At 47.3% G+C, this 27,958-nt stretch overlaps 9 protein-coding genes across 9 annotated transcripts; 2 read left to right on the top strand and 7 right to left on the bottom strand.

Annotated features, from left to right (window-relative positions):
• Positions 1–35: 35 nt before the first annotated feature.
• BHQ10_005101 (uncharacterized protein) lies at positions 36–1,307 on the bottom strand (the record flags this gene model as incomplete). Its single annotated transcript, XM_040877541.1, has 2 exons — positions 36–742; positions 959–1,307. The coding sequence occupies 2 exons, from the start codon at positions 1,305–1,307 to the stop codon at positions 36–38; spliced, it is 1,056 nt and encodes a 351-aa protein (XP_040733605.1).
• A 775-nt stretch (positions 1,308–2,082) lies between these two features.
• Positions 2,083–3,119, bottom strand: BHQ10_005100 (uncharacterized protein; the record flags this gene model as incomplete). The annotated part of the gene is made up of 2 exons (XM_040877540.1): positions 2,083–2,962; positions 3,013–3,119. 2 exons carry the CDS (start codon positions 3,117–3,119, stop codon positions 2,083–2,085), a joined length of 987 nt encoding a protein of 328 aa, XP_040733604.1.
• A 3,727-nt stretch (positions 3,120–6,846) lies between these two features.
• Positions 6,847–9,168, bottom strand: BHQ10_005099 (uncharacterized protein; the record flags this gene model as incomplete). Its single annotated transcript, XM_040877537.1, has 2 exons — positions 6,847–8,872; positions 8,933–9,168. 2 exons carry the CDS (start codon positions 9,166–9,168, stop codon positions 6,847–6,849), a joined length of 2,262 nt encoding a protein of 753 aa, XP_040733603.1.
• Positions 9,169–9,913: 745 nt separating this feature from the next.
• On the bottom strand, positions 9,914–12,344 carry BHQ10_005098 (uncharacterized protein; the record flags this gene model as incomplete). The annotated part of the gene is made up of 6 exons (XM_040877536.1): positions 9,914–10,592; positions 10,645–11,214; positions 11,263–11,308; positions 11,357–11,438; positions 11,494–11,993; positions 12,041–12,344. 6 exons carry the CDS (start codon positions 12,342–12,344, stop codon positions 9,914–9,916), a joined length of 2,181 nt encoding a protein of 726 aa, XP_040733602.1.
• A 2,019-nt stretch (positions 12,345–14,363) lies between these two features.
• Positions 14,364–19,138, bottom strand: BHQ10_005097 (uncharacterized protein; the record flags this gene model as incomplete). Its single annotated transcript, XM_040877535.1, has 5 exons — positions 14,364–15,142; positions 15,200–15,821; positions 15,880–18,470; positions 18,520–18,838; positions 18,914–19,138. The coding sequence occupies 5 exons, from the start codon at positions 19,136–19,138 to the stop codon at positions 14,364–14,366; spliced, it is 4,536 nt and encodes a 1,511-aa protein (XP_040733601.1).
• A 431-nt stretch (positions 19,139–19,569) lies between these two features.
• BHQ10_005096 (uncharacterized protein) lies at positions 19,570–20,466 on the top strand (the record flags this gene model as incomplete). The annotated part of the gene is made up of 3 exons (XM_040877534.1): positions 19,570–19,747; positions 20,025–20,263; positions 20,398–20,466. 3 exons carry the CDS (start codon positions 19,570–19,572, stop codon positions 20,464–20,466), a joined length of 486 nt encoding a protein of 161 aa, XP_040733600.1.
• An 866-nt stretch (positions 20,467–21,332) lies between these two features.
• Positions 21,333–22,763, bottom strand: BHQ10_005095 (uncharacterized protein; the record flags this gene model as incomplete). The annotated part of the gene is made up of 1 exon (XM_040877533.1): positions 21,333–22,763. The coding sequence occupies one exon, from the start codon at positions 22,761–22,763 to the stop codon at positions 21,333–21,335; it is 1,431 nt and encodes a 476-aa protein (XP_040733599.1).
• Positions 22,764–24,616: 1,853 nt separating this feature from the next.
• Positions 24,617–26,696, top strand: BHQ10_005094 (uncharacterized protein; the record flags this gene model as incomplete). The annotated part of the gene is made up of 5 exons (XM_040877532.1): positions 24,617–24,664; positions 24,729–24,798; positions 25,026–25,216; positions 25,269–25,380; positions 25,429–26,696. The coding sequence occupies 5 exons, from the start codon at positions 24,617–24,619 to the stop codon at positions 26,694–26,696; spliced, it is 1,689 nt and encodes a 562-aa protein (XP_040733598.1).
• A 272-nt stretch (positions 26,697–26,968) lies between these two features.
• Positions 26,969–27,557, bottom strand: BHQ10_005093 (uncharacterized protein; the record flags this gene model as incomplete). Its single annotated transcript, XM_040877531.1, has 2 exons — positions 26,969–27,243; positions 27,290–27,557. 2 exons carry the CDS (start codon positions 27,555–27,557, stop codon positions 26,969–26,971), a joined length of 543 nt encoding a protein of 180 aa, XP_040733597.1.
• Positions 27,558–27,958: the final 401 nt, after the last annotated feature.

Below are 27,958 nucleotides of genomic sequence, written 5' to 3'. Positions count from 1 at the left end.
CTAGAGGACTAAAACAGAAGAAAAAAAAGAATCGATCATTGATCATCATGATCAGTTCCCACGCCAACAGTCGGCGTCGGTTTCGGTTTAATCGGCTTTCTCCCGGACGACGCCGTATTCGCCTCGGACTTTTTCGAAGCAGACTGTTGCGTCACGGTCGTGGACGACGAAGTCGACGACACTCCACTGCTTTCTTGTTGCTGCTGAAGCTCCAACTTCTCCAGATCCGAAGGCTGCAACGCCGCCAGTCTCGATAGCAGATTCTCATTCTTCTCGGTCAGCAGATTCTTCAGCCACCGATTCTCCATCTCCAGCTGCGTGACGCGCGTCTCAAGTGCCGCTTTGACTTCTGTCGCTTCGTGCACGGCACGCTCTAGGGCTTGTTCGCGCTGTTTCTTTTTCACGCGAAAGCGTGCGCTGGCGGCTGTGTTGCGGCGTCGTTTGTCTTCTTCGACGGCTAGGCGGTTCTGTTCTTCGATGCTGAGAGCGCGCGCCAGGCGCTCGCCGGGTGGAATTGTGCTGTATTTATTGTTGCCGATTTGACCGTTGGGTGGACTGATGGAGCTGGATATGTCGGATGGGGTGCGGTCTCCGCCGCCAGGGCCGGAGGGCCCGCTTGCGCCAGAGCGAGATGGGTAGCTACCTTCTTCGACGGAGTAGGAATGATTTCCGGGGTAGAGGGAGCTGGCCATGTATGGGACGTCATGTTCTGGGGCGTGGTAGTTGATGTGTTTGTCACCTCCTGTTCATATTAGCTATCGTCTATGATGACATGTTTGAAAGCACGGACTGAAAGCATGGATTGAAAGAATCGATTGAAAACATAGCAAAAGAACAATGGAGGACAGAGGAGAAGATGAAGGTATAGATTGATTGATTCACTCGTAGCATACATGAAGCCCATCATTTAGGAAGGGCATAATGCTATATCATACGGAGATAGAGAGGGTCGTCTTACCGTGATAAGGATATCCACGCATCGCCGGATCTATACGGTCATCATCAATGCTATCGTACGAGCTGACCGAGATCCCACCCAGCCCCTCGGTCTGATCATAATCCACTGGTGGCAGTGGAAACCGCTGAGTCTCAGTGTCCGTATCAAACGAATAATGTCTTCTCTCAGGACCTGGAACAGATGGATAATGCTGCTGCTGAGTCGTAGGTGGTACAGGCGGATGTTGACCAGCCGGAGTGAGATAATTGAAATGCTGTAGCCGGACAGAGCTGAGCGAAGCTTGAGAAGTTGGAATTGGCGGTGGATGAAGCTGATGTGGCTGCGGCTTCTGCTGATGATCCTCTGCCATGACGGATACCGCAAAACACAAAAACTTTATGATCCGAATATTATAAAAGAAGAAATCGGACAATTGTCTATTCTATAGATGGTTGTGCGAGAATTGGCACGAGACACTCTCTTCTCCAAACGTGGTAAGAGTGCGTAATCACGTTATTCCCCGGCCGTCTGTCGACATGTATATTATGATTCAAACCCACCGTCGATCCTGATCACGATACCGTACCGCCCGAATATATTAAGAGGGGGGTTGGAACTAGCAACACCAGGGTAGGGTCTAGGTACCTGACAAAGCGATAAAATATGAAAAATAAGGGAAAAGGAGCGAAAAAGAGCAAAAGTGATGCTCCCAGGTTGCGACGGCGGTTTGTCCATTCATGTCGCTCGACACAACAGCTGCCCCCAAGGCTAGGCTGTTTTTGGCGATTGACAATTTTTATGGAGAAATGTCGTGATTTTGGGCCGGACAAAGCCAATCGGGCTTCGAGTAATAACCTTATCTTACCGTATCCAACCGGTATTGGGGGGGGGGGTTGTATAATACCGTCTATGTATCTATGGCTTTCTTGATGTCATGTCTGCCATGTACCTCCATGTACCTTTGGTCTGTACTATAATGCCAGGCCGTATGTGGTATGTGGTAAGTGGTATGTGGTAATCGCGGCTGAACAATATTCATTTTGTTAGCTAATTGATTGGTATCGTCCCTGGTGATTTATACCACGTACCTGACCGTTTATACGTCCTATCTATATTACACATGGTAGTGTTACGAGGCAAGCCATTTACGTCCTTCCACGGTTCGCCTGAGCCAGTATCTCGGCGACATCCTCAACTTCCTTCCCTCTTTGTCTTTGCCCGATTTTCTCTTCTCCCAACACCGTCTCCTCTGCAACGCGTCTGTAGATCTCTGCAAAGGAGTCGAAAACATCGCTTCCAAGCCCACCCCAATGTCCCTCGGAATCAAACGCTTCGCCAATTGCGCGCATCTCTTCGACCCATCTGTACGCTTTGGGAGGCATCGCTACTGCTCCATTTGTAGCTAGCGCGCCCGTCTTGGGCGAGTACTCGTTGAGATGTTGCAGCAGCTCGGGTAAGACTCCCTCGGATTGTGCGGTTGTGAATGACAATAGCGACAGAGCGGTGAGGCCCTTGGTGAGTGATGCAAAGGACAGTTTGAGCGCGGATGCAGAGCCGATTTTGGGGCCGACTATCTTCATGTTGAGTGTTGAAAGTAGTGATGGAAACGTAGATGGTAGACCCTCCACAGGACCCGAGATGACAATACTAGGTCTCTTCCATTTCTGATCAGTCTCGGTGTACACCGGAGGACCGCCTATGATCCCCCCATCTAGGAATTGGACAGTCGCTTCTTTCTGTTCAGGTACTGAGAGGCTAGCAAATAAATCGTCAATCTCCCGCATGAGTCGGGGAGCAGTTGCATTCAAATCGAAAAAGTAAACTTTCGGCGAGCCGCTCGCGCGTAGTTGTGCCCTCTTGGAAAGAGTGTCTGGTAGTTGCAACGCTTCAAAAATCCGTCGCGCTGTCGCTAGAGAATCTCGCGGCGGCACCACGGACAAGATGTAATCAGACTGAATTACAAGATCTTGGTCTGTGGGCAGCGCTTCAATGGAGGCTGCTTTGATGCGGTCTAGAGTATCTTGACTGGTTCAATCAGCTATTTGTCACATCGGTGGATACATGAATATACATACCTCCTCCCAGCTCCAACGGTAACAATTCGATACGCATTCGCTTTCAATAACCGCGCAATTCCCATCCCCATGTCCCCGATCGAGAGTATACCCACCGACACCGTCATCGTATCCGGGATTGCGCAAATAATAATTAGCAAGTCTGTAATATTATGACAGTATGAAACAGTCGAGACTGGACAGGATGATAATCCTTGCGGGCAAACCTAGAAGATGCGTGTATTGATTCATGCGGGGTACTGAATAGAACATTAAAGAAAAGATAGACTAATCGGCTGCTTACATGCCTGCGTGCTAGTACGACACTCTAACGATTCTCTACTGCTGTACGACATACGACATACTATGGTATTGGCTAGTGATAAGATGATCCCGTTAACGGTAATTCCGTGTATCGTGCCTAATCGATCAGTGTGGCGAAAATGCCCTTAATCATGCATGGAGGCAGATAGCCCTACGATAGCTATGTGAGAGGTCCAAACACCCTTTAGGTGCGTGCTTGGTATCGAGAACATTGCAATTATGCGCGATACTGGTGTATGCCCATCTTGTAAATAACTTGATAATGCATCAAAATCAAGGCGTGGATCATCCATCAACGTCCTCGTTACATATATCCTACGCTCTCTCCACCTAACTCCCCTGTTGGCATAAATAATCTTTGTGTTGTTTCTGCCATACGTTTCCGCCTTTGTATCAGATTGCTACATACACAAAGGCAGGTTTGATGTTTGATACAACTCTTTGACTAAATTGCAGCATGTGAGAGTTGCAAGAAATTGATATTATTAGAAAGGAAGTATTGGTATGTGGCCCACAAGCATAAATAGGTAGGGTTTCCCACAGCTAGTACAGAAATTAGTTAGATAATACAATCATGCAATATTTCTTCCCTTCTTACAAAACTTTCCACGTCAACATCCCCTAATCTCAACCCGCATTCGACACCTCCACATCCATGGATATATTTACGACCCCATTTGTCCTCTACAAACCTTGAGTCTCACAAGTCAATTCGATTTATTCACGCAATGCACGAGTCTCTAAGCGGCTTGTTATTGCACAGATTTTTCTTGATGTAAGAAGAGGAACTCGCAAGCCTGATCGACAAGTCTGGAAGGCACTTCATCTAGAAGAAAAATCTCAAACAATGCCTTAATCCGATCGACATACTATGGCATTGTTTGGTGATCAGCCACCATTCGACGATCCTGTGCGTTGCCTAATTGAGCAGGTGGTGTGACGAAATAGCCCTAATCACTCGTGGACGACATCCATCCAGTCCTTAAGGATGCCTCATTAGAAAAATTGTACATGAGGAACCTCGAGAAAAACTTAAGTTCGATAGAAAGAGGATGGAGAGGAGAAAGTAGAAATAATTTTAGTGTTGAAGACAATAGTATACGCATACTAATTTTGCCCCTTTTCGAGCACCTAAATCGAGATTCCTGGACTGTCTTCAATTTTTATAGATTGGAACTTAGATTCCGCATAAGGAGTGACCAATTAAATACTGCTCTAATATGAAATCGAACCGGGTTCATTTTCTAAGTTTACAGTTCTTTGTTCGCATTTATATGTCAAAAATGGTCGAAAGTTAGTTTGACTCGCCACTATCATCATCGACTCAGCTAGAATCAAAAGACGCTTTGAAACATGTTCCCTTTCTTTGAATGAATGACTTTTCTGGATATATATATCCTGTCAATTAATTTTCATTGTTTGACTCGATTACTTCCGTCCTGAAGACCAAGACCTTTGCAACCTCAACTGTCAACTACTTGAAAATGTTTACAACGCAGGAGCCTTCAAACCGCGACTTATCAATGATGAATAGCGAGGTATTGCCTTTAAAATACCACCGAAATCTTTGTGATGAACGAAACAAGTGCAGGAGTGGCCCCTCCACCGCCCGGTGTCACACCGGATATCAATTCTCGTCCATGGCTACTCAACGCGAATCGAGTCGCAGTCGGAGTGGGCGTGACGCTTTGTACGTTGTCGCTCTTGATGCGACTGTATACCAAGGTGTGTATAAGTCGAAAATTTTGGTGGGATGATGGTTAGTTTTCACCAATTACGCTGAGATGGACTTCTACGTTGACTGGTCGCCTCTAGTGTTGATCATCTTTGCTTGGGTATGTGAAGAATGTGTCGGGAAAACAGCGACGACAACAGTAGTGACTAAATAGAGAAAAGGCATTCGTTATCGGGGCTCAAGCAATCATTCTATGTAAGAGCTCTGTCAGCAGCATCATGACCCTCACTAATCTCGTGGATATAGATGGCTATGCCAACGCAGGATTCGCAATCCATATCTGGAACATGACAGTACCTATTCTCGGTGCTTATCGAAAGGTATCATCCAGCCAGCCTCATTATAAGTGGAGACCTTCTCTGAAATAAAAATCAGACCCTCCTTGCATTGGCCGTTATATACGTCGTGGCGCTTGCACTCGCCAAACTAGCCATAATCATGCTCTACTATCGCCTCCTCAAATCATTACGTACGTGGAAATACGTCCTCTGGGTTCTCGCCGGCTGCATCTGTATCTCTAGCACAGCTCTGGTGTTGGCTGTCATCCTTGCCTGTCACCCGATCCAGGAAGGATGGAGTGACAGTCTATCAAACACGAATGCCTGCAGTCGCCGACCTGGTATCCAGCTCGGAACGGCGATCGCGAATGTGGTCAGCGATGTGATGCTGATACTGGTCCCGATTGCGTCCTTGTGGAGACTACATATTCCATGGTTACAGAAGATTGGGGTTATATGTTTGTGTGGGATTGGCTGTTTGTTAGTCCATGTTCAATTTGTTCTATGCCTTTGAGGAATATTACTAACAATTTTGGCGCGTTCTGTTAGTACTGTGATCATCAGCATTGCCCGATTAGTAACTTTGATCCCCTTTTCCGAGTCAAATGATCAACCGCACCAGCTTGGTCTCACATGTCTTCTCATGTCAGTGAGAACGTGCTACCCAATCACTTCCCCCTCTTCTAATTTATCAATTCACTAACTCAATTTAAATCCACAGAGTCATAGAGCTCAACCTCGTCATCCTATGCGGCTCTCTTTCCTACCTTCGCCAATTCCTACGCTACCATGCTCCATGCCTAATGCGCAGAGACGACCATCTGGGGCACCACATTATCCTCTCAGCGCACTCATTACCTCATGCAAGAACACCTAAGCTGAGGCCCGTTACATTGGAGATGGTACAACAAAACGATGTCGAGCTGGCCACGAATGATTTTTGTGATACTCATAATCCGGGGTCCTTGGAATTTCATGATGAGTGGATAAGGGATGCTTAAACACGCCAATATGCGGTTATAAGTTCAAATGTCCAAGAAGAGCATTAATTACAGATCGACATCCTGTGCTGGCTGCTTCGGCTGATTGAATTGCATGAAAGAGATTTCTAAACTACAGTACTGTTGCACCTGAGAACTAGGTTTCATTCAAATCATTATGGCATCAAATGATTTGTATATTATTTGTTTAAATCCATGTGATCACATCGAGGTATCTCGATACCAGGCCTTACCTCCGCGTGTTCACATGGGGTCCTGGGGTAAGTAGACAACATAGTTTACCAAAAGCCGACCCAACTAGTGTACGATTAGTCGACGCGTACTATTTTTATAAGAAATAGTCACCTATGCATTTGCTCAGTTATCAGGCTGATTCGCATGTGAAAGGTGTTGAGGTGGTCTCCGATATTGTTGGGGTAGCGCCGATGATTGGTGGCAGGTTCGAAGGATGATAGATCCGCATATCCTCAACGGTAATAATCAAGCTATAATCTCGATTGAAAGGCCAGAACTCATTTCAGTCAGTAAAGCCGAAACCCTCCCCCGCATATTCTCCTTCTGCCGGGTACGTCGCCCATGAAGACGCGAATTCGGCTGGATGATTATACACCCATGCATTCGATGCGTTTCCCATGTTTCCATAACCATGTTCCGCGCCAGCGAAATGTGCATGACCTAGAGAATGCGGCAAAAACGACGGATTGGACGGTTCCTGCATACCTGCAGCGACAAACGAGCTAATCTCAACCGAATCCTGAATACTATTTTTGGCATTCGACGATGAAATCAAATGCTCTATCCTCGCAAACAGGTCTCGCGCGACACTAGCCGCACTACAGGCTATACCGAGATATTTCCCGATAATATCAAAGACATCGATGGCGGTAATCAGTGCGTCCTTGGCTGGCATCGTTAGTGGTCCGTTCGGAAACGCGAATATGAACCCTATCAATGTGATGGTAGCGTTCCATTGCCATTGAAATGTTTCATGAAATCCCGCTAGAAAGTTCGACTCTTTCAATACTTGGTATACTATATTCGTTATCGTGATGGCATGATTCACACTCAAAACGGCATTCCCATGGGCAAGCGGCGTGTTGTTGTTGTTGTTCTGCGGGAAAGAACCGAAGCAGATAAAAGCGCGATATACGTTCATGGAGAGAGTGTGGAATAGCAATTCGAGGAACAGTCGTTGCCGGCTCATGCCTAGTGGTATACTCTCCTTAAGATTGAGCGCTGATCGATCTGTTGATAGTGGTTGGCCGCTGTTGAGTCGCTTCGTTTTTAATGGTTCTGGCAGGTCTTGTCGCCATGTATGAAAATTCAGTGCGGCTGCTGATGTGACTGCCTCTGCTACCATTTCTAGTGCTGCAGGGTTGTCGTAGATGCTATTACTGCTGCTGTCTTGGCCAAGGGCTTCGGAGCATTTTCTCTGAAATGTGGCATAGACCGTTCGGCCAGCGAGCATGAGCTGAATAAAATGTTTGTTTGCCGTAAACCGGTTTGTGCCCTGATGCGTATACGGGTCTTCTTGATGACGATCAGGAGGGGGACAGGGGATCTGCGACATGGTCACCGCCAGCGGCCGACCAAGATCTAGCGTCATCTTGAGTTCTAACGCGTACACCGTCCACCATAATCTCTTGCGAAACTCGGCTTGTTGATCCGATACGCTTTCCGGCGGGTTCCAATGAAGACCTAGTATTATACCGGTCCGGACAGCCATTGCCAAATGACCATGAGCGGCGTTGTGGAAAGAGGCATTTGAGAGATATATCACAGAGAAGAAATGGCATTGTAGTGTCGTGATGGACGGTCCTTCGAGCTCGTCCGTTAGTAAGAGTTGACAGCGCCGATAGAACTTCCGGCCTGTGATGGCCGCGTCGATATTGACGATTCCCTCTATACTATTTCGCATCGCTGCATAGTCACGGGGCATGAGTGCGTCAGCGTACTGCATTGACAAAGCAAGTACAATATCGACAAGCGGAGATGACTCTCTCAACGTTGGTGACGTCCACAATGACTGGTAGTGTTGCATGAATCCGGCATGATCTATAACCGGATAATAGACATTGTAAGACGGGAAGAATAAGTGTAGGAAATATTCTTCCTGGGCTTTTGACAAATATACTTCTGTCAGCGACACATCTGAATTTAGGGAGTTCTTTAACGACTGTGCTTCTGGGTACATTTGCATCAGTCCGTCGGGTGTAAGCTGATTAGGAGATATGCCAAGATAAGAGCTCAGGCGGCCAATGAAATAGAATGAAGATGAGCGGCCGTAACAATGTCGCTGCTCAGGATGAGCAGTTTGTACATGAATGGACTCTAAGTGTTTTCCGCGCCGTCCGCTATATAATGACATCTGATTCAAATGCGGAGACACAGATGGCATCGGCTCAGTCTTGACTTTCGCCTCATGACTTTCGCGGCTGGGATCGTCATCAACAGCAATATCGCCATCATCCTGAATGTTGGACTTTGCTATCTCAACCTGCTTCTCAAGATCTCTGATCCGATCCTGCAGGACCGCAATGCGACTATGCCCGCATTAGCATCCCAACACTTTCAACGTTTGAAAAGAAGAGAAAAGAAAATACCTAATAGCCTCGTTACAATTCTGCGCCGCATTCGCGCCTCTGATATTACAGGTCCGCCCTTTAGCCTGACAGTTCTTGCATGGATAGCGGCTGTCGCATTTGATGCGGAGACTGCGACACCAATCACATGCCCTAGAGACTTGCTGTCTTTTCGGAAGGGGCTTTGATATAGGCTCTGTGAAGATGAATTGAGATTGTTTCTTGGGAGCAGGAGATGATGATGTCGTTGGTTTCATTTTCGCTTCGCTTCGGCGAGGGCGCTTGGACATTAGCCGACGGAGTGCCCACCCATCAGCTCAGTGAGAATCAAGATAACACTAAGGACATGATGAGTCTATCTTATATGGCAGGAGATAAATGCGAATCATCGTCTCAATATGCAGAGATATGTATGTAGAAAGGAAAGATGTTTGGACAAAGTTACTCTTCTTAGTGTGTCTTGAACTTCAAGTGATTTACGACCTCTGATTGGCTACTGACTACTGGCGCACGCACTCCGACAGAAACCTAAACACACGTGCAGTAAGTTCCATGACTAATATTGTCGCAAGATTGTTTGCATTGATGACTCTTCTTATTGGATCTGGGCTATGTACTAAGAGAGTCGAGACATTGATATGTGAAAGTGTACATTTGTGATAGTAGACTCGCATGTTCTTTCAAGGCAGGTTGTTTGCTTGCTTGGTGCAAGGCATCGTGCGGGTGACTGTAGTTCGGTGCATTGGCCAATGATAGCAATCCAAAAAACAGTGCCCATTGCGATCCATGGTAAATGCGGTGATTTCATTCGTTAGACCGGTATTCGGTCGCTTTCAGTTGATGCTTCATGGACTGTTAATGGTGCAGTTCGAGACGACTTAGTCGTTCAAGGCCTGCATAGCGAGCCGTTTGGGATTTCTGAGCCCATGCGGAACCCCCGTTGCTAGTCGAGTACTTGCATTGAGCCGTGGAGTAGGAAAGATAGTGAACGACTCTTGTTATTCAGCCGTTATTGTTCCACATGTACTCATGTAGCACGTCATTGGCCATATTCTGATCGTACTTTCCTTGCATAGAAATGTTGCCCATAAAATCAGGCACGGCCTCCTGTCCCCAGAATTCGTCCGGCACCGGTGCCGTCATATATGACGGGAAATCATATTGGTACAGATTGTTATACATCTGCGAGTATGCATTTGTCATTTGTATGTCTGGGTCTGACATGGGGATCATGTATGGCAAGGCACCGTCCTGTAGAAACACATTCCCGAATCCCGCCGGAAAGGTCCCATCAGCGACTGGATCGCTAGAGAATGGTACTGACGAAGCGAGGTCAGGGCCTACAATATCGTTCGCCTGCTCAATGACAGGCGCCGTTTGCTCTCTTGGCACCGATGAGACTGTTTCTCCCTTTCTCCTATTTCCGGCTGAAATATTGACCTCTTTCAATGCTTTATCGATTATTTTTTTCGCCGTACGCTCGATGATCGCGCTCATCCTAGCCATGAACTTGACCGATTTAGAACGTCCGTGCATCGAAGCCAGCGTGGAAAAATAATTCGTTGCAAGATTTAACATGCCTAGATTTTCTTCAATGGACCCGGTTTCAGGCATGAGAGGCTCCTCGACGATATGCGTGAACAAAATCGATGATGCGTAGAAAAGGAAATCCAAAAGTGCCCTAATCTTGAATGAGCCTATTGAAACAAACGCAAAATTGAAACGTGACTCACCAACTGAATCCAACATCCCTCCATGGTAGTCGATCTAGCAATTTCAAAGAGTCTCGTGCAGCATGCAAACATATCAAGCTGTGATGTCGAGAGGTCGCCGAAACGTGTTTAATTGCATCGCGCTTAGGATACGTTCGTTTCAGCCCAGCAATTTCAAACAATAGCGGCATGCGATTGATCAAAATGATTGAATTGAGGTAGCTTAATTTCTCGGAAATATGAGCGACAATCTTGACCTCCTCCTCTCTATTCAGGTCTGTCGAGTCTTTAGACTCGGGTGGCGTATACGAGAGACACGAGTAGTCTCGCTTCCATTCACGTAATTGGTCGCTTAACTTGCTGACCGTCTTGCAGACCTCGGGAAATGATTTGTAAAATGCTTTGGTAGCGTACAGCTCGCGGTAGATGGAAGAGACGAGAACGGCATGAGTGCACGATGAGCGGAACAACTTGATGCTCCACACACATCCGTTTTGAAGATCGTTAAAAGCCTGTGGATCTTCCCCAGGTAAGTCGACATCGGAGTCGTCCGGATGTTGCAAATATCCTCTCCCGGTCTTGATGCCAATTCTAGAGATTGTGAGCATGAGTAACGACATAACGAACATGTTGGCTCACCCTTGATCCATGATAAAGATGCACCACCACACTCGCCTCCTAGTCTCTAAATCGGAAGCACTAATATTGGGGCTTAGATTTCGCCTGTGCAAACCTAAAGCTTGGGCCGACTTCATAGCAGCAGTAATTAGGGGAATTGCCAGCTGAAGATGGCCATTGACCCGGGCAAAGATTGCCTATCATTCATCGTTAGTAGAATTGCGGTACTCACAGATGGTGTCTTTTACTCACCATAACCAGCAGAGCCTGTATACCAAGAACATCATTAGGCCGCAAAGACAGCTCTGTATACACGGCGGCCGCATTTTTCCAATATAGCCAAGCTCTTTCTGTATCCTTTTCAGGACGCGGGCCACGGTCATCCTTGTATCTAAAGCTGAGAGCCAACAGAGCGTTGATACTCGCCCATCTACCGACATCAGTACACTTTTGCTGAGTATACTGCCACTCCACCATTTCCATGAACGTCTCCTCGTGAATAATGGGAAATATGCAGTTGATGGTGCTGAAATAGTTCCGCAGCAGAGAAAAAACTTCAGATCGAGGAGGGAGCGCCTTGTAAACCCGGCATTCAAACAGATCGGTGTATATGTTGACGGGTAAAGGTGAAAAGTTAATAGATGACCAGCAAGGCTGTTCTAGTAGGCCATGGGGAAAATCTTGCACGCCTGATTTCTCTCGAACAAATCGAATTCCTTCTTCGGACAGAATGTGGAAACTCGACGAAGAGCCTTACAACGTCAACTTTGACGTATATTCAGATCTTTAGATATCTTACCGAAAAATATGCCCTCTCGGCCTCGGCCTCTCTTTAGGATGACCGCTTGGCTAGGACTTTCAATGCTACCACTGGACGCAGACTGCGGAGTTGTAACCGATTCAAAACTCTTCCTTTCTTCCGGTGATGCCGATGAGTTATCACTGCTCAAGTGTTTACTGCTATCACAATCATCAACATCGGACTGGACCTCATCATCATCATCATCATCATCATCATCATCATCATCATCATCATCGACCGGTTCGCTATCAAGTACGCTTTTGCCAGGATCGATGCCAGCAGATCGCAGTATATCCTCCATTCGTCGAATATCGGCTTCTAAAGTTCTCGTTTTTTGTGATCTGCGCAAAATGTCCATCGTTTTAGCATGCGCTTATTCCATCACCATCATCACCATGCAGCCAGAACTTTAGGTACCTTTTCATGGACTCGACTTTGGTCTTTCTAGAACGACTACTACAATTTGTGCCGTGCATTAAACATTGCGTGCATACGGGAACAGCGACTTCAAAGATACATCGAGATCTCCTTTGGCGACAGGAATCGCAGATCTAATGATTGTGTCAGCGTCCCTCTATTCACCATTTGATAATAGAGCGATTTACTCCTCGGTGACCAGATTGCCTTGTTACTTTTGTATTGTCCTGCTCATTCCAATCATGACGGAGGTGCGATCGTGCCCCTACATGGGGGTCTTGGGTGTTGTTGCCGTACATTGTTGTTATTGTCGGGTTGTTTTCGTTTCCATTTGTTTGTCAACAATGTACCTCGGTCTGCCTTCCCTCACCGCCGCCGTCAGCACGCCTCACAGAAGTGTCTTTCTTTTTCGATCGTAAAATCGTGTACACGGTGCAATCGGACGCAAGTCGAACGGAGGTGGTATCCGGCAGGCGACGTTGAAGTTATTCCTGAAGGCACGTTTACTACGTAAGAGCAGAGCGAAGCGGCTGGAGTGGAGCAAACACCAAAGCGCAGCCTTAGAGCAGGTGCCACTTACAGTCTAGCGGGCTAAGAGGGTCGCACTAAAACCATTAGCCCGAGTTTAACAGCTTAATTCTCTGCATTATTAAGCGTACGTACGGCCTGATATCTCTCCGATCCTGTCGTCCTCCTTCACTTTCAGTCACTTTGAGAGAACAATGCTTTTCCTGACTGCGCCTCGCTCGTTTGATGAGTTTGCAACCGATCTTTGTTGCCGCGTGGACGTGGACAGCGACTTGCCTCTTCATGGGAGGGGACCACGGAGTCGGATATACACGCTATCTCCGATTCGATGGAGCTGAAGCCAGTCGCCTAATTGCAGCATCAGACCACGAGAAGCAAGAAGAAATATCGAGTCAGGAGATGTTCTGAGCCTCTCGATCATGGTCTCAACGACATCAGCGCTTTGTCTAGACTCTAGAGTGGCATAGCTTGGTGGTACATACTGGTCACTTTGCTGCGGATCCATTGAAGTTCCGGGTTCCGGACCATATTAATCCCAAAATGGTTAGCGTGTATTACTAGATCTACAAACCCTACTATGTAGGTCTGGGTAGTCCACGAGTAACCATGCAACTTATGTACGTATGTCGCTCAGTAGTATAAGCTTCTAGACGTCTGATGATATACTGAGTACTGAAAATTAGCACCTGCCAGGCGCGAATTACGATTGTGGTAGCGTTACTACTACTGCTAGATCGAAGACAAAAGAATATACATATGTATTACCTAGTAGTGTATCCCCATGCTCCGGACTCCGATGATGTACTATACCGCATAAGGCTTAGTTTACGCGATATCAACATCCATGGGTTCCAACGCGGATATATCATACCAATTCCTTCTAGAAACGACCCATTCGCATGCATTTTTATGCGTGCGTGTACCTTTACTCTACGTAGATGTACCATTGCATTATCAATACGCACATAGCCGCGTTCGTCCTACTCTTTCGCCTCACACTACACATATAGTAAATGAGAGGGATTCGTGGATATCAATGGTCCGTGCTGATCAGCGGAGATCCGCGTTTGTCGGAGGAATGCTTATACGACGTATCCGAGGTCCTAATTTCCTCCTTCGGATACTCAGCTAGCGTGCTTGGCCAGCTTCCTGCCCGCGATCCTGGCTAAAGGGGATGTGATATTAAAATTAATTGGTGCTACGTAAGATTCAAGATCTACTTGACAATAACTATGTGCATTTGGGTTGCCCTGTGAAGATGAATGAAACGGACAAATAAACAATACTCATTGTTTTTTAAAAATTAATTGCTCGCTTAACAGATGCGCCGTCATAAACCTGCTCCGGGGTAGTCCGATAACAATACACAACACTCCTAGGAAAACACTTTCAACGCCAGTTCTTGTACTGATTTGCCCCAACTGCCCTGTCCTAGATCAACCGCAAGACCAGAAGTCGCGTCAGCTCCTTTGCCTTTGTAGCCCAACTTTCGTAAAATGACATCTCGCATTTGTGCGTCGGACAGGGTCTTCTTCCGCGAGCCTTCTTCAGAAAAACCGTATACCTTGCTTACAGCAACATCCGTATACAATCGCAACTGCTCAACAACGACGTCAGAATCGGTTTCCTTCACACCATCCACTCTAGGCATCAGTCGAAAGTCAACGTCAATTCGAGCCTGTTTCGGTCCTTCTCCAGGATCAAACGTTCCGATGAGGATACATCTGGCGCGTGAAATCACACCGACATCGGTAGTATCTGTAACTGCAGTCTTGGTGACACCATGAAAGTTGAGGGCGCGAGTCTCTTCTTCGATCCGGTATGTCAAGTCCCAAGCATTAGAGAGAAATCTGAAGACCTGACTCAGAGGAGTTGAAGGCGGTATCGCCTTGACTGCACTGAGTAGATGGGACAAGATAAGCGACTTTGCAGGCGGAAGACTATACTGCCCCCCTTTAGGTGAGTTATATGCAAGCTCAAAGGAGGCCGAGCTTTTGTCTTCGTTTGTCTCGACTGACTTGAACAACTTCGGGTAGAATTTCACCACGAGCTCGTCTTTGTACCTCAAAGTCATTCCAGGCCCTGAGGACTCTTGTGCATGCATAGCTGAGACAATAGMCCAGCCAGTCTGGACCTCCAACAATTGCACAGAATCTAGTAGAAAAATTAGTTTTACAAGGTTTATAGATGAACAAATAAGGCTTCACTTACCCTTGAGAGCATTCACCTCTTTGATACTCCAGCCCCTACACTCCTCTCGTACTCTTTCCGCTTCACGAATCTGCTCCAAGAACTCAGTCTTCAGCTCGGCCCCTGCTTCGATAGTGTCGTTCTTGTTTTGTAGATCTTCCTGCATTTCTTCCGATTCTCTCTTCTTGCGTTCAATCTCGGCTTCGACTTTGGCGAGACGTTCACGAGCCATTCGCAGTTCGTTCGGATCAATATTTTCCATCTCGTCTACAATTTCTTGCATTCTCGACGCCTCAGAGTCCAGCACGGTACGCTTTTCGACAAGCTGGGGGACGACGCTTTGCAAGATAGCCTCCTGTTCTGACAGCAGAGAGTCATCGGCACGCATCTCTTCTACGTGACGGTCTAACCCTTCCTTGAGCCCTTCAAGCAACTTCATTCGCCATTCATACCACATGGCCTTGCTGAGGAGTCTAGCGTGCGTTTTCACATTGCGGAATTGATTGTCCATAAGAAGTCGAATGTCGGGTCGAGCAGTCACATATTCGCGGAATAACGGAGGATTGTCTGCCAAGGTCTCTTCTTCAATAGAGTGAATTATTTGACGCCCCTCAGAAATATATGACTTCAGTTCGCGGCATGACTAGGCAGTGTAAACTCAGTAATTGTTTCATGGTGCTCGCGTAGAAGAAAATACTCACATGCTGATACAGTTCAAGCATTGGTACAGTGCAGAAGCCTGCTGCAACACAATCCTCCAAGCTGATGCTTCCTTTTTCTACTGAACGAGAACCTGCGCGGTCGGCCATCCTATCATTCCCTGCAACGGTAGTATGCCTTCGTTTAGTAGTGGTCAGTTCCATAAAATGGATGTTGGTTAGATTCAAGAAATCCTGCAGCTGAATAGGCTCCCAATCGGAATCTTCGCCAGCGGCGTCGTGAGCTTCATCAATGATAGGTTCTCCTTCCATTTCCTGTTCTTGCGTCACTTCATCCTGTCCGTGCAAACTTCCAGCAGGACTCTTGAGCTTCAGTGGACTTTCCATCCTAGTAGGAGGTGGTCCTCGTGGAGTAAAGCTACCTTGTTTGACAGGCGAAAGTTCGAAAGACTTGCCCATTGAACCACGAGTCATACGGCGCACCGTCTCATCTTTAGATGGAGGCGCAGGAAGTTTGATCGGCTTGACAGGGCTCTCATTAGCGGCACGTATTCGTTTAGGGGATTCATCTTCCTCGTCGTCATCAAGCTCAGCTGGACGCTTTCCCAATAGGCCCCTCGCGGCACCAACATGCAAGCTCTTTCGGGCCTTTCTCTTCTTGGGCGTCAAGCTTGATATGAGGTCTCTCAAATTTGACGTAGGATCTAGATCGGATACCTGTAGGGCGGATGAGTTTCTTTCTTCTCTTTGTTCCTCTTCCTCCCTCTCTCGGTCGACTTCCTTGTGAATCCTGATAGGATCTTCAAAGCGAATTCGCTTGGGTGATTGCTCCTGGGGAACGAATTCCTGCGCATCTTCGCCTATCGAGCGTCGACGATCAAGTATTTCAGCTACTTTTGGAGAACCGAGGCCTTCTTTATCAATGCCTAGTCCGGAAGACTGCCTTGGATGGGGTCGTAAAATAAAAGCTGGAGTTGAGTCTCCATTTGCACTGGCTTCAAAAAGGCTTCGACGTCCGGGCGATTGTGACCTCGATGCTGACGCTTTGATCTCTGCCCGAAAAAGCTTCTTGGGAGATGCGCTTCTGAACGATCTATTGCTAGAGGGTGGGGTTTTTCCAGGAGTCGTGGGACGAGGGGGCTGAGGTGTCGCTTGCTTTGACGGCGTGCGAGGCTTGTTCTTGTTAGGGGTGACTTGTCGTGATGGTGACAGGTGGATCCCAGGCGATGCAGAACCTTTCCTTGTGCGACGTGAACGAACACTAGCAAGGCTAGGACTTCCAGTTTCAGAGGCGATCGGAGCGATGTGATGGGCCGGTAAGGGTTTGGGAGGAGATACTGGCACCTGAACTTGAAAAGGCGAACTAGCCAGCTGCCCAGAGTCGGACTCCAATTCCATAAGCTGTTTCGCCTGAGCTTTGTCGGAGGTAGCTAGTCCCGGCGGAAGAATTCTACCTACTGCTGCAGTGATATCCATACCAGCAGTATGTCCGTCTTGAGATCCTGTTCTCTCCTCCATGATAGGTGACAAGATCCCCCCAACCGCGCCAGTAAATTCCATATCCATTCCTGCATCATCTTCTCCATCATCACTGCCCCATTCAGAGAAATCGCGACTGGCGTCCTCCCGACCTTGGGGCTCGGCAACTATACCGTCGCTGGATTTTCCGGTGCTGGGTACATGCTTGCTAAGGACTCCACCAACAACAGACGTAAACTCCATTGTCATTTCTTCGTTCTCTTCCATGTTGCTGTCAATGTCTGATTTTGCAGGTGATTGCTGCTGTTCGATGCCCCCAACAACTTTGGTCAGCTCCATCGTTTGCTCATCGTAATTTGTCTGCTCGCTTATCGATTTTCTAGGGTTTCGGCTGTTCTGAGAGTTGCCGAGAATTTGCCCGACAGCAGTCGTAATCTCCATGCTCAGCTCCTCATTATAATTCTCCTCAATGTCATCACTTGCATTATCGTGTTCGTAAGGATTTAGTTGTGGATATGAGATGACATTCTCTTGGTCGTGAATCGCGCTCATATCTTCCATATCAAAGCTTATTCTTTGTCCCTTTTGAATCCACGGCTTGAATGCACCGGTTATTTCTTGGTCCGCGATTTCCATCGACACATCATCATCCTCTTCAATACCGGCGCCTGAGGTCCCAGCTTCTCGTGCTGCTTGTCGCAACGCTTCATTCAAGCGCTCACTTGAACTCGTAGCATCATCCATAGGCGCTGTGCCACTCGTCCGAGCGGTAATTTCATCTAAACTCATTGCTGTACTTTCGGCATCAAAATCCTCGCTATCAGAGTCTGCATCATCCACATCCTTGACCGGGCTCTGCGTGCCATCACTGCCGCCAACAGAGCTACCACTAAATGGGCTTGAGGATAATTCGCTGGGTTGTTGATGTAGTCCAGGTTGTATGGGGGAGAACGCAGCATCCGGATCTTCCTCTTCTGCTTCTTCTGCTACTTCTGCTTTCGGTGCTTCAGTAGGTGCCTGGTTGGTAGAGTTTACCGAGGAGGATGCACGTCTGGTCGAATTGGCGGCAGATGACGATGTTGAGTCTTCTATAAGTTCTACAACATTCCATGTATGTAGTGTAGCTTCCGGCGCGAACGACACTCTGCGACTAGCTAGTAAATGTCAGTCACAACACTCGCCAACGCAGTAACCATCACTCACCCATAGATTTCCGACGAGCTGCTCGCTGTTCCAGAATCGCCTTCTTCTCGCGCTCCTTTCGTTCTTTTTCCTCCCGTTCTTTCGCATCACGAATGGCCGACGAAGCATTGAATCCGTCGAATGGGTTGTCTAGTTGTTCTGTTCCCGTCACAGGGGCTTTCGCTGGTGTAGAGAAATCGATCAGCATCCCCTCGTCAGCTTGCGATGATTTCGCCGCGTCTTTCTGTCGGCGCGACTCGTCAAACGCTGGGATGTTACGGATCGGTGATACCGGTATGGTCGGCTTGAGAATGGATTTGAGAGGAATTGCCATGGTAGACTGAAGTATTCACATGTTAGTAAGTCGTACCAAAACTACTTTGCTCATGGTGTGAGGATTGATGCGCCTTCGTACCTTTCGTCGATTGCCACTCATTGACTGAAGGGCGTCTAAACCTCCAGGCCCCAGACTCTTACTACGAGACTTCTTGTCCCTCGTCGGACCTCTTCCTTCGGTAGCGAATCGCTTCATTGCGGCAATATCGGTTGTAACATTTTCTTGGTCCATGCCCCTCTGCACATGGGCTATTGAGCGACGAGAGCGTGGACGCACGCTCCCCGCCTGGTCGCGCGACGCCATTGTTGCTGCGGTGAAAATGAATACTCGGAGTATCAGTATAATGACATACTTTGTTTGTTGATATCCTCTCCTGAGTCGCGTGACTGAAGTGGCTGCGAGATAGTGGTTGCATCAACAGCGAACTTGAATGTATACAAAGCAGGCGCGTCTGGAAGCAACGGCGCTGACCGCCTTCGGAGACCCGCGCCTGCCCGCTCTGATGTAAACAAACTCCCAAAATGGCTAAAAGCCCTAGCCGAAGTACGCTATTCTTTATCTGGCTTAGCGCCCCCATCGCACACTTCCCACACTGAATATCCGAAAAGGTGACCCTACCAAATCGTCTGGGCTCCGCACAAAATCTTCCTTCAATTTCGACATCCCTCGCGACGACACTCACCCGACTCGACAACTCCCGAAATTCAACAGTGTCGGACTGAATTATCGCAACCATGGCGACCGAGTTGACCGTCCAGTCTGAGCGCGCTTTCCAGAAGCAGCCTCACATTTTCGCCAACGGCAAGACCAAGGCCAAGAGCAAGAGAGTTGGAAAGGGTGGCCGAAGATGGTACAAGGACGTCGGTCTTGGTTTCCGTACCCCCAAGAACGCCATTGAGGGCAGCTACATTGGTATGAACGAACTCGACAAGATTTCTACGTGGAGAATTGGGGGTTTGGGTGTTGAAAGGGAGTCTTGAATCCGTGGTCTACACAAAGGAATACATGAGATTTTGAGTATTTGAAAAAGGCGGAATTACAAATATACGGTCACTTCAAATCACTACTCTTCATCTCAAAAAGTCGCCAATTTGTGTTGGAAGCAGATATTCAAGATTTTCATCGGACCTACCAACTCTCATGAATTCACGTTATTCTGATACAGCGAATACTAACCACAACTCTACAGACAAGAAGTGCCCCTTCACTGGTCTCGTCTCCATCCGTGGTCGTATCTTGACCGGTACCGTTGTTTCCACCAAGATGCACCGTACTCTCATTATCCGCCGTGAATATCTCCACTACGTCCCCAAGTACGACCGTTACGAGAAGCGCCACAAGAACTTGGCCGCTCACGTTTCCCCTGCTTTCCGTGTTGAAGAAGGTGACCAGGTCACCGTTGGCCAGTGCCGTCCTCTCAGCAAGACTGTACGTGACCCTTTTGGAGTTTGGCTACTGTTGTCGAAATTGTCTTTTTCTCGGGCTTTTGACTGCACACAATAATTTCTTGCATCTCGAACCAGCAATTATCCGTTATAATCATACTAACATTGACATTTCAGGTCCGATTCAACGTCCTCCGTGTCCTCCCCCGCACTGGCAAGGCTGTCAAGGCTTTCAGCAAGTTCTAAAAAATCTTTTATAAATCCAACAATTGCGGTGTAATGGGTTTTTTTGTGGGGTATCTTTTTTCACGACCATCAATGCTAGGAAAACATGGAGGGAAAAAGAAGGGGAAATGAAATGGAAATAGGTAGCGGAGGAAGTTTGAGAAATTCGCTTCTTCATCGCATAGCTTGGCTACGAGAAACAAAATAGAATTCCCCCATTTTTCATCATTGTATGAATGGACATTTGGCGAACCACTTTCTGTGCTCAGGTGTTTCTTTTCCCTCTTTTTGCCCAAGAACTGTATTTCCAACCTATGATCGATTATCTGGTTGCTGGTATAAGTAAATGATCTTGTTCACATCTATGCATTCAACAATGAATTAGCAGTTCGTTGTTGTTCACCTTTTCTGCATCTTTCAGTAACTATTATTGAAGTTCGACAATGCTTGAAAGCACTATGTTGCAACTCCGCTCGACAGTGCGGAGGGAAATTACAGTACTATGATCCAGCTGTATGATGAAACTTGATCTTCTTCCATTGATGCTAGTTACGAAAGTATTGCTTAGAACAGGATATCGAGAGCCTGTTTTTGCGAAAGAAATACATGCTTTTTTGATCTTTTCCCAGCGACACGGAGAACGAAACTTGGCCAGGCGCTGTCCAGCATAACGAATGAAAATGGAGAATGACACAGAACTAGAACGAAAGCATTCTGATCCAGCTCCTCGAAGCTGACTGAGGCTATGGGTAACCAGGATTTAGAACAAATTCAAGGGAAAAACTCGAAGACTATATGTACCACTCATCCTAGGGCATGCACGAATAATGCTCCACTGCCAACCATCGGACGCCAGCTCAAAATCACTGGAGGGGAACCAGTCTCATCTATTGACTGCCGACTTGATGTAGTGAATCCCAAAAAGTTGGCCAGTCATAACCTAATACCCGGTTGATATGTGCGCGTTCTTGAGAGAAGCGATGGTGCGCGACTGGGGTTTGTGCGCTGATAGTTGATTCACTGCTCTGACTATAGCTCCTAGTATGGTTACTAGTAGGAGTTGTAGGCATTTCTGTTTTGATCTGCATAGTTTCCCCATCAACATCATCATTATCATCTGGAGAGCTCGAGGCGGGTAACACATTTTCAACGGACTCTGCGATGGGTGTAGTGAGGCGTTGCGTCTCAGGAACCATAACCCATGATTCAGATTCTGGTTTAAAGACTGATATTCTGCAGGTCGGTGTTGTCGTTGCAATCACTGGAGATGATCGATTGACTGTATCATGTTGATGGTCAAAGAATCCCTCAGCATCGTCGTCAATACTGAAACGGTCCATAGATTGTCTAATATCGTGTGCAACATCTTCCTGCTGTGGATAATCGACTATAACGTAGTCTTGAGAGTCAACATTATGGGCAACTTCCTGGGTAACATTATCAGAAGTACTTCTATCCTGGCTTTGAATGATTGTTTCCTGACTGTGAAACGTGTTCTCAGGCACATGAACAGGTGACGATGGCGCCATGGTGGTGTCAAATCCGTGTTTCACGCCTCGAGTAAATTCAGCCGTATCCTCCGCGACTGTAAATGACCAAGACATATTCAAGGACTTGGAAACATCTTCCAAGTAGACGGGGTGTAAACGAATGATGCGTAGGAACTTGCCAACAGTCTTTCCAATTGCAAAGTCACTCTCGAAGGTCTCCAATGCCAAACGGTTATGAAGTTGGCTTTTACAGTTTGGAGAGGCGGAGATGGTATCCAGCTGGAAAGCAGCTTTAATATCAGAATGCGAATTTGCGATCTGAATAAATTCGTCAGCCCTAATCGATGAGATAATCGCTGGTCGACAGATAGTTCCCCAGACAACATATTCCTTGGCTCCTCGGTAACCAGGCGTGTAGATGTTGTATTGCTTCATTAAATCCTTCATATAAAAGATATTTTGAGATTCGATCTGGGTTGAGTCAATAATTGAAACAATGGCGTTTTGGCCTCTGGTAAGCGCACGATGGACCGCTACAAGCGGGTCAGTCGACGTGGAGATAAATGGCGAAGGGATCTTGCGTGGCCTCACATGGATCTCCAACCATGTGGGAAATTCCTCAGCTCGTTCATCTGGAGTGGGAATATTTCCAATCTCATTAAGAAAAGCATTCGCGATATAGCCAGAGCGATGATTGATTCCCATGGAATCATCGTTCGAAAAACGCCAGAGTATGTTCGGCACTTGGGTGGGTCGAGTTGGTTGCTTTTTATTGCTAGCCAGAGCAAAAGATCTGATTCTTGAAACCACCTCTGTTGGAACTGGCATTTTTGACGTTATGTCTGTTGGGATCGCCTCGGAGGCTTGACTCGCTTGTGGTGTCTGGCTTGATGATATCAGGGTTGTTTGAGGATCTTGATCGATAATAGGACTGTGTAAGATGGTGTTCTGAAAAGGAGCCCCGGGTATCTCATTTATCCTGGTGTCTGATGACATTCGAGGAGTATGCAACAGTGGAATTACCGGACGTCCTTGAGGAGTCTGAACAAGGTCTCGTGCTCTTGCCACGAGGCCAATATGCAGAAATTGACAAGCATTTCTGATTATTTGCATGAAATGATGGTATATTGAGGGACCTTGGTCAAAGCTCACATCATAGTGCACCGCACGCCAATCTTTATGACCTCGTCTTCTCATATCTTCCCATTGAGTGTTGAGCGTTCTTGTAGGCAACCCATCAGGAAAGCCTTCAGCGCGGATTTTGTTGGCGTATATATGACTGAAGATCTTGGCAATCTCGTTGTACTTCAGATCAAAGAACCTTCTCGCGCAACACAGAACAAGTCGCTCTTCCTGCGTCCATCTATGTTGTGGACGTCTATACATGGGATTGATAGCAATAAGTCGAGGACGTGGAACCATATTGACAACGATAGCTCAAGAGGAAAATAGTACAAGAACGGGATTGACAGAACGGTTAGCTTGACAATCAAGCTTCAAGGAATGTCGGGGTTCTAGTATGAATTGGCTAGATGGGAGAGATGATGGAGAGAGCATTCGACAAAAGATGAGATGAGATGAGGCCTTCGAAGATGATCCTTCGTGGGAGCTAGGTGACTGGCAATTGATGATGAAATAATACTAGAGTAAGGAGGGGAGAGAAGGAAATTGGGAAAGAGAGGTGTGAGGATAAACAAGAAGAGGGGGAAGAGAGTTGAGAAAGTAGGAAGGTGGAATAGACGAAGAGGTGTCATGAGCAAATGAGCAAACGAAATGAGAGCCGGGCAGCAAGGAATCAAAGCCATTATGCCAGCCACTCCGAGCTCAGATCAAGGTGACTGTCACGAGTATTCACGCCCAGGTGACTATTCGAGCCACCAACCATGATCAGATCTCGGTCAATCCTTGGGTTCGTTGCACGTTCTGGTGAATATTCGAGAATATAGCAGTACAAAGGCTTATTGGTGAGATATCTATCAGCAGTAGTGACTTGATTTAAGCTTCTTATGGACATTTCTGAATTTGCTCAGGGGTAGGTAGCTAGGTACATGAGCCATCCTGCGTGATGACGTCCTGTTGAACAGGACAACGACATCCCACAGTAGATCAGGACAAGAGCCGAACGAGGATAAGATGGATCAATAATATCAACAAGTTAAACCACTGTTCACTTGGGAAACGTAGAGCCACACAAGTAGTCGATATGTACTAATCAATAAAATTTAGATAGTCCGGATAAGTTGAGAGCGGATGAAAGAGCGGACGCGGCGCCAAGAGATTTCGGAGGGTCGCAGATCCAACGGAGCATATCTCCAGCCAGCTACGTACCATCTTTAATTCAACTTCAGCTGATCCCTTCTCACCCGGCATTCGCAACCTCCTTCTGGCACACGAGCGACTCATACTATTGCGCTCTTTATTGTCGTCTGAACTTCGATTGCGATTTCAACCGATCGTTCCGCCGTACCTCTGGGCAGAGGGGCCGCCTCATCAATTACGACACGCCCAACGACGTATTCAGCCATGGCGGCTTGTGCTAGCCACTCAAGCTAAAATCCCACCTGTCTCGATCTTTATCCGACTTACAGAGTTGGACGTACGAATTGGGTATTTCGACAACTCTGCAATAAACATAATATACGCGTCGACTCTCCACTCCACCTTAAGGAGGCGTCTGAACAATGACACACAACTTCGAAAAGTCGGTCAAGGGGGCCACCAAGATCAAGGTACATCAAGCTCAACACCACTAGCATACTTCGTACAAGCTTTGTCTAATTGATTCATGTGCAGCTCGCGCCTCCGAAATCAAAGTACATCGAACACATCCTAGTAGCAACACGTAGCGGAGAGGCCGGCGTCGGTGAAATCTTTCGAACCTTACAATTCCGATTGCGCGATTCAACATGGACGATTGTTTTCAAGTCTCTTATTGTTCTGCATTTGATGATACGGGAAGGAGCAGAGAATGCGACACTTGAATATCTTGCAGATAATCCCCGCAAGGTCGCAATAAGCAGCTTTTCAGAAGGCAAGTCGGGCCGCGACCGAGGAGGGAGCGCTTATGTTACCGTGCTAACATCGGTGCAGTTCAAGCGCAAGGACATAATATCCGGCGATATTCGGATTACCTTATCACTCGCGCCAAAGCATTTGCCGATACCAAGATCGACCATGTACGAAGCGGGCAAGGCCGATTAAAGAAGTTGACCGTCAACAAGGGTTTGTTGAGAGAAACAGAAGTCGTGCAGAGGCAGATCAAGGCATTGCTCAAGTGTGACGTATGTCTATCCTCCGCTGATATCCTCGGGTTGTGTACTGACCGACTACCAGCTTCTAACGGACGAAGTCGAGAATGAGATCACGTTAACGGCATTCCGGCTTCTGACCATGGACTTGTTAGCTCTCTACTCCGTTATGAACGAAGGGACGATCAATGTGCTAGGTATTGGCTCAGCTTTCGTTGCAAAGTTCAATGCTAATGTTTGACTAGAACATTATTTTGAAATGTCCCGCCCTGATAGCGAGCGTGCCTTACAGATATATAAGACTTTCAGCGCCCAGACAGAGGAAGTGGTTAAATTCCTTGGTGTCGCTCGACACTTTGAATATGCTACGCGACTTGAAATTCCAAATCTCAAACATGCTTCAACGGATCTCACGCAATTACTCGAGGACGATTTGAAAGATCCAGATTTCGACCAGAGGCGCAGAGAGTATCAATTGCAAAGAGGCGTAAAGACAGCAGGTCGAGCTGGTCCCGGCTCCGCTGGCGGCAGGTCGCCCGTGTTGAGCAAAAGAGAACCCATTTCCAGTTCTTCTAACAGGCCTCAAACAGCACCAGCGCCTAAGACGGAGACCAAAGCTCCAGCACCAGATCTTATCGACTTTTTTGACAGCATTGAGCCTAAACAGCAACAGACCATGATCCCGCAGATACCTCAGCAACAAGCGCAGCCAAATTTCCAACAAGCCGGATTTGGGCAGCAAATGTTCCAGGCGCAACCAACTGGCTTTCCAAATCAACAGGGAATCTTTGCGCAGCCGGTGCAACCGGCGCAACCAGCTCAACCGGGTTTTATTCAGCAGCCGACTGGGTTTGCAGGGGGTTTCAATCAACCCAACACGAATCCGTTCAATCAGATGCAAGCGCAGCCTACACCACAGCAACTACAACCTCAAGCCACAGGAGCCGGATTTGGTGGATACGGACCTCAATCTTATGGCTTTCAGAATACGTTGTCAGCTATCCCGCAGGAAGGAGTTGCGATATTCCCTCAACAACAGCCGGTGGCGAATGGAATCCAGCCACAGACTACGAATCCCTTCCGAGCATCCATGTTGGTCACAAATCAAACTGGTACGGCCGGTGGCTTTAATCAGCCAGTACAAGTCACTCAACCATTGACTCGCCAAAACACCAATCCCTTCGCTAAAAGATTATCCACTCTTCCACTATCAAATCCCCCTCCAATGCCCTCATTCCAACCAACCCAACCTCCCGTACAGTCACTACAACCACAACGCACAGGAACCAATCCATTCGCAAAACAATCGCCATCTCCTCAACCCAACCCGCAGCAGCAAACCCTTCAACCTCTTCAACCCAACCCGACGGGCAGCACTAATCCCTTCCGTCAAAGCGCTTTCATCAACCAGCAGACAGGTCAGGGATGGCACGTCGGTGGACAACAGGGTACAATGGGTGGTCTTGAGCAGATGGGAACAGTGCCAAAGTTTCCTCGACCGGGAATGGCATAATCGCCTAGTTACCAAAAAGAAGTAGTACATAGTGGCGCCAGTTTTTTTCTTCAACATGATGGGATATTGAAAGCTAATTTGTTCTGTGTCGTCATCTGCTATTGATTAGCGCATGCATTTCATCGCTCCCTTCGCCATGTGTTTTTTTATTCTGTTTAATTTCTAATGTGTATACTTCATTGCTCTTCTCAGAGTATTTTAGACAAATACATACTTGCAACCGCCATCCATACTTCAGCGCTTATGCAATAGATAACCATGTTTCCCGTACATTATTCTTCAAGCCACTGCTCCCAAGGAACGACCACCGCGCCCTGCGCCTTCAACTCCTCTTCAACATCAGCCTCCAATTGCCTCGCACTCTTCCCAGCATCATCATAAGTTGAATGCGCTCCTTGCAAAAGAATCACGTTGAACCCCGCCGCGAGCGCGCCCAGCGATGTCTCGCGAACGCAGTATTCGCTCTGGATGCCACACATTACCAGTGTAGTGGTTCCCTGCGCACGGAGTTGGTCATTTAGGTCAGGGTTGGATTCGAATGTGTTACCTGATCGATTTGTCAGACATGTTTCATGAGGAAGGGTCGGACATACATGTATTTTTACTAATCAACCTCTCATTCCCCCGCGGCGAAAAGACAAGCTTCCAAGGCTCTGTGCCTCGCACCAGATCTCCAGACTCAGGACTCTCTTCGTGCTGTACGACGTATATGTCTGGTCCTCGTTCAGGTGAAGCATTTCCGCGCACAGTCTTGAGAATCGTTTCGGCGGCTTGCCGGATGCGAGATGCAGCTGGAATCTCGGTAGTGGAATTGGCAAGGCCGTTTTGGATGTCGATTACAAAGAGGGCGGTGCGAGACATTTTGATTATTTACATATCAACGATGTATGATCAGAGTGTCGTGCATTCATGAGCTTGAAGTTCTAAACATACAGGTATCTCCAGGCAACAATCGGATTTAGACGAATCACCTCATTACGTAAATGCGGAGTATACAACCCTAACGCCAATAGATCCGCCAGCCCTACAATTGATTCCTTTTGTTCATCATGCTAGAATAGAGTACAGAACATAGCATATCATGTTATATCTCGGAATTGGTATTCAAATCGATCAACTGGCATCGAGGAGATGCCTCACGGCTATACCTTCCTATCTAGGCAGGTGATACGCCTATGATAAGGTTGGCGATTTGCGGAGAACCTTCATCGTCCTTCAAATTCGTGTATAATTACTCTCTCATCTCCTCTTCAAATCTGAAG

This window comes from Talaromyces amestolkiae (assembly GCF_001896365.1).
Source record: "Talaromyces amestolkiae strain CIB chromosome Unknown scaffold9.1, whole genome shotgun sequence".
Classification (NCBI taxonomy): domain Eukaryota; kingdom Fungi; phylum Ascomycota; class Eurotiomycetes; order Eurotiales; family Trichocomaceae; genus Talaromyces; species Talaromyces amestolkiae.
The sequence above is the reverse complement of the archived record's forward strand: the minus strand, read 5'-3'. Positions and strand labels throughout refer to the sequence as shown.